This window comes from Zingiber officinale, chromosome 10B, assembly GCF_018446385.1.
Source record: "Zingiber officinale cultivar Zhangliang chromosome 10B, Zo_v1.1, whole genome shotgun sequence".
Lineage (NCBI taxonomy): Eukaryota > Viridiplantae > Streptophyta > Magnoliopsida > Zingiberales > Zingiberaceae > Zingiber > Zingiber officinale.
In genome coordinates, this window is record NC_056005.1 from 72,460,348 (window position 1) to 72,466,347 (window position 6,000).

Genomic DNA, 6,000 nt, shown 5'->3' on the forward strand with positions numbered 1-6,000 from the left:
ATTTTATTTGAGAGATGGAATAAATTTTTCCACTCTGAATGAATGGAATGAAATAAGCCATTCTTTGGAATTGTTAATTCTCCTTAAATTGTCCGTCCAAGAAATTATGGAATCGTAGAGGGGATAAAGCATTCCCAGTCCTTTACATCCTACCAAATGCAAAGTTGGATGATTGTACTTTTTTTTGACTTTAGTAACTAGTAGCGACATCATCATAACACAATGTTCAATATATTACCTCTATTACTAGTTGATATTTCATTCTAGAAACCGAACCTGTTTAGAAGTTTCTTTATCAATTTTTCTGTCAATAAACATTTCTAAACATCATTTATAATCTATATTCTCTATTTTTTCATTAGTAATAATCTTGTTAATTAAATAAGATTTATAGTTAATCTTTGAGAACGAAACCAAATTGATATTCAAAAATTTTATTTCATCTTCTGTTCTCGAATTGATCACCATTTTGAAGATTTATAGTGCAAATTATTAATTTGATCCCCTTATAATTAGAGCCATATCATATGGTCTCTTTGTTCTTATGAATTTCTACTCCCTAAATTTTCATTTTTCAACATTTTTTTATGGTACATATTTTTCCTGGTTTAAAGGGAAAATTGATCATTGTCTGTGTAAAAATGAAAAATAATAAAACTGTCAAAAACACAATGAAAATGTTTTTGTCAAACAATCACTTCTATTGGTGACAGTAACATCTACGAAATTCTCTGCACCAACTAATTAATATATAAATTTCTGATTCCTGCAATATAACTAAAATTTTCATTTATTTGAGCATTTTTCAATGTTGACCTTAGTTATCAATCTGCAGATTAATGCAGTGGGATCTGTGGATGAGGTTTTCCAAAGGATTCGTCCAGTGTTTACTTCCTTGAGGTATGCAACAATAATGACTGCTTAACACAAGGGCAACAATGTTTTGATGTCAAAAATTTTCTACGTTTCTTCACCAAGTTATATCAGAAAAGTGAATTTTGGACTCTTGAAGAATGAACTATATAATCTAACTGTCGTTTGTATAGAAAAATAAGATGATTTGTTGTTTCCTTATCAAATAAAGAGAGTCAGCTAAGCTGGTCTTCCTAAACTTCTACAAAGTATGGTACGTTGGAAGTATTAAGCTACCACCAGTACATTGCAAATTGTAGGGGAAGTTATCAAGGTTGAAATCTCAGTCCCCTACCACCAATACATTGCAAATCGTAGGTGGCAGTCCTTTTCTTTTAGCAGTGATAATGTTAAGAAATTGTAGTTAAGGGTCGTTCTTTCTCACATAAAGGAAGAACACTCCTTTTCACAACAATTTCTCAACGAAAACATCACATCTTCAATAAATATAAAAAGCACATAAGAAGCACAAATTAACCAGGAATAAGTTGACATAAAAATCAACACCATGGACAAATATCCACCACCATAACAATAGTGAAAAAATAGACATGGATGATAAATCTTTCCCAACGATAAAACAAAGACAAAAAACTGAACTATATAACTCTGTAGAAAAAGTTTTCTTGAATATCTGAGCTTCTCTACGTGATGTTGACATAAAGCTAACACCACCTCAACTCCAACTCTGCTGCGGATTTGGAGGTCAACAAAAACAAAAGTGTTGAGTACAATTATGCCCAGTTGGTATTAATAAAACATGCATAAATATACATCAAATTGACATTATGAATTGGATCAACATTTTAAATTAAAATCACAATATGAATCAACTTTGTTAATTTTCACCTTTTAAACCTATCAATCAATCTATTCTATAGCCATGCATCCTGGTGAATTGGGCTAAAAGCCTTACTAAAACAATTTGAGCCAATGCCCTGAACATCATATTTATGATTTGAGCATATGCCACAATAACAGGACACATGGGTAATATGGAAATCTCTCCTTTTATCTCTAGTCCTATTCTTGTTTGTTATATTTCTATCATGATATTCAACCTTTAAGCTATTTAAAAGAAGTAAATTTCCATTATAACAAGAGCGCAAGTTAAAGAAAATGAGTGGAATGGTAGCCAAAAAAGATCACATGTATTAAGGGAATATCATCAAGAATGTTTGCACTTGTTGCATTAGTTTCTTGTAAGTTAAAATCAACTATAGTTTAAGTTGCTATGTGTTCTAAGTGTTTTCTCTTTTTATTTTCTGCACTTACACATTATGGAAACATGATTTCATCCTAATTTACCAAAGTGGGCAGTATGTGACAGTTAAATAAACCAGAACATCAAAGTATTTATTCATACTGTATGTATAAAGCAGTCAAGTAGGAATTCATCAACATCTAATGATGATTCAAGTAATTATCCGCCAGCAAGAAAAACTCCCAAGAACTAAAGAACTGATATTGAATCTACAACATACAATTCAACTAGTAGTTTGACTTTTAACTTTGGCGATTTTCATAGAAATTGAAGTAGAGAAACTTACCAAGTTGGCTGAATTGCAACAAGGAAAATGATCACATTGACCATCTAGTTTTCTCCTAGTCAATGACCTCAAAACTCACAGCAAAAGAAAAGGTATTGCCCTAATATCAGATATGCAGAAATCATCTTTTTTTACTCCCATGAGAGTAGAAGAACAAAACTTACCAAGGTTAGCTTATACACTGACAAGGAATTTTTGGCCTCTTGCTTGAAGGAGCCTGCTTAAATTTCTTACAACTGCTGCCCCTAAACAGAGGGGGTTGTAAGACATACAAAATATTGGAAAAATTCACTCCACGCCAATATAACTAAGGAGAGGATTGTTGCTATGGATTACAGTGATAATTATCTACAACAACAACCAAGCCTTATCCTATTAGGTGGGGTTGACTATATGAATCCTTTTACGCCATTGAGATTTATCTCGTACTATATTAACATTTATACTTAAATAAATTTTATCTTGTTTTATTATTGCTAACCAAGTCTTTTTTGGTCTTGTTTGATATACATGTTAGTCATAGTTTTACATTGCCTAATTGGAGCATTTGTTGGTCGTCTAAGTACATGTCCGTACCATCTTAAACGTATCTCTTGGAGTTTTTTCTCAATAGATGCAACTCCGACTTTCTCTTTAATACTCTCATTTCTTATTCCGTCCATTCTCGTATGCCCACATATCCACCTTAATATCTTCATCTTTGCAACTCTCATCTTATGCACATGTACTCGAGTCATAGCTCAATATTCAGCTCCATATAACATAGCAAGTCTAACCAGTTTGTAAAATTTTCCTTTAAGTTTTAGAGGTACATTACGGTCTATAGTGATAATTATATAGCCTTAGAAAAAGAGCACGTCACATATATAAAAATGAGGAAAATTCATTATACCCAACCTAAACAAGAAAGAATAGAGCATTTTGTAACGACATTCACTGAGCTTGAATTGTGTATCAGCGTGACAAGGGGAGCATGGTAAGGGAAACTATTTGTTATGCTTGACTGTTGCTCGCTGAATGCAACTATTACATGCTCCATACAGCTGTTGCTTGCTCTACTCATCATTCTTCTTGCTTTGCACGATTGCTAGATGCTGCTCACAGTGCTCTGCTTCTGTTGTGCGACTACTGCTCGCTTCTCACCTATGAACAACTGCAGCTCACTGTGGTCGCCTAGGTGGAATCAGAAGGGGACCACTTTGCCTAGTAATTTAATTGTCCGTAATATGCTACTTTCTTAAACCATAAGCAATTCTGGCGAATTCATTAGAAAAGAAGTCTTTATCTTTAGCACTTGGTTCACTTAAAAAATAAATCTGTTACCAGATGAACTCATCCCATCCTTTGTCTAACCCTATGTTATTTATAGCTTATTTGATTGGCTATAGATTGTTATGTGATTATATATTTCATTGTGTTTTGTTTTTTTTTCATTATAATGTGAAATATGAGCTTCTCTATTATTGTTATGATTTACTTATCGTGTCATCTATTTACTTATAACTATTAACTTATTTTTGATTGATTAACCCACATTGTTAGATATATATGTTAGTCATTTCTATATATATATATATATATATATATATAATTTTAATAATTTTTATTGGGATCTCATAGGGGACAACCTACTGCCTAGGTACTATGTACTGGGTCAACTGCCTACCTCCCCAAACTGCCTATTAATTCATTCAAATTTAAATGATGGTAAATGGGAGGGCTGCTAAAATCTCATACTGCTGGCATTAGTGAAGTGGCTGACATATTTTTACTGCTCCTTGTGTCATCTGGTATCAAGAAACAAATGATAAAATCTTGGATTCTGACATATAGATGGATGAGGCTGATACTTACAATCGAAGATATGATTCAATTATTACTCTGTACTGTTGCTATTTAATTGAACTTGTACTTGCCATGGTTGTACATATGGCTTACAAGTCAAGAGTATCCTAAGAGATATTGTTGACTTCTGAAGCACTAGCAGTATAATATAATCTTCTGGCAATCAAAGTAAAAGATGACTAAGATAGAAAGGATTGAGCTTACTGAAGGTTAGTGATGGCAGAGCAGCCCTGACATCAACTCACGCTTGTTCCATTACACTTATCTGCTTCATGCTTTTCTATCTAGTTAGCTCTCACCAAGGTGTCTGTTAATGCAGCTCAAAAAGTACCGATGGATGGACACAGATAAACAAAGGAGACTGACAAATTGTCATGAAGGAAAGAGTGCAGTTAAAAAAGGCAAGGATGAAAGCAGATCGAGGCTGCCTGAGGCATCCCAGCCAGATATGAATGGTTAAAAAGTGGTCCTGCATTAATGAAAAGTTGTAGTCTTGCTCTTTCTTTTTTTCTCCTAGTTACCTTGGCTAACTGTTTCCTTAAGAAAATAAGGTTGGATCTGTAGAGCTGGATTTTTGTCTAACTCTTTGGTTATTCCATGATAATATGCCTGACCTCTCATGGATGAATGCATACATCTCTCGTACCCGCTTGATTAGTTTTAAAACTTATTATTGAGATTTCAGTTAAACATTAACGGCACTGAGATTTCTATATTTGCGGGAGAATAGCTGAAACACCCCTGTCATTGTATATAATGCCTGCCAGTGAGTCCTGCAAGTTCAATATCCTACAGATGTATCATATTTTCTCTTATCTACCAAAGCAAACTGTAGACTGCATTTCGATACAATATTTACCATGCTCTGCATTTTTTTTTTCTGTCCGGACACTACCATCTAATATAAAAAATGAGTATAGGACCTTAAACATCTATTAAGATTTGACACTTTATCATATGTGAATAATGTTCAAAGATTAATTTGTGCATCATATTTTTGGGTTAATATACTCATTTTACTTATAAAAAATAGACATCAGGATATTCAAAAAGAAGGGTAATGAAATATTTCCAACGGAAATATGGTGGCAAAAGATAAATACGTTTGCTCCTAGCGTTTCTGTCAATCTGTCTCAGGGTCAACACGCAGGAGGTAAATTACGAACGGTTACTAGTCTTTGGAATAATGACTAACATATAAGGGAGATATTTATCTCAATTTTGTCGAGATTCGAACCTCAGATCTTATGATAGTAATATTTCATGTGCTAACCATTAGACTCATTCGAGGGGATATTTAATATTATTTTAATCCCTTTTCAAAGATAGAAGCACCAACCTCACATTTAAGTTGGAAAAAGGTTCAAAACTAAAATGAGTATCTACGAGTATAAATGTACGAACGACTTAGAAGGCTCAAGATCAACTGAACATGACAACAACTCAACCTCTAGGGAATAATTTAAAAAAGAATATGCCTCTCACTAAAACTAACATTTTCAAATCTCCTTAATACATCAACATAAGCATTGGAACAAACCCTAAACAAAAATATAATTGAACTGAGTTCTTGTCTCGTAATTGTTCTCAATCGATACAACAAAGTAAATGTTTCAATGGTAGGAAACACTTTGGCCAAACTTAGCTACATAATAAATAGTTATTAGTGCAAAGTGATTATTCGATAACTCAT

The 6,000-nt window shown here is 33.2% G+C and overlaps 1 protein-coding gene across 5 annotated transcripts in view; it reads left to right on the forward strand.

Annotated features, from left to right (window-relative positions):
• LOC122029364 (UMP-CMP kinase-like) overlaps positions 1–4,941 on the forward strand; it is a 28,685-nt gene extending 23,744 nt beyond the window's left edge. For 2 of the 5 annotated variants that reach the window (XM_042588312.1, XM_042588311.1), the window contains exon 8: positions 4,627–4,941. In XM_042588312.1, coding sequence (XP_042444246.1) covers positions 4,627–4,767 — 141 coding nt within the window. In that variant the 3' untranslated portion in view covers positions 4,768–4,941. Of the gene's footprint in view, positions 1–835; positions 901–3,553; positions 3,683–4,626 lie in introns of those variants that run through there. The other 3 variants (XR_006125026.1, XM_042588313.1, XM_042588314.1) reach the window with 3 other exon arrangements.
• Positions 4,942–6,000: the final 1,059 nt, after the last annotated feature.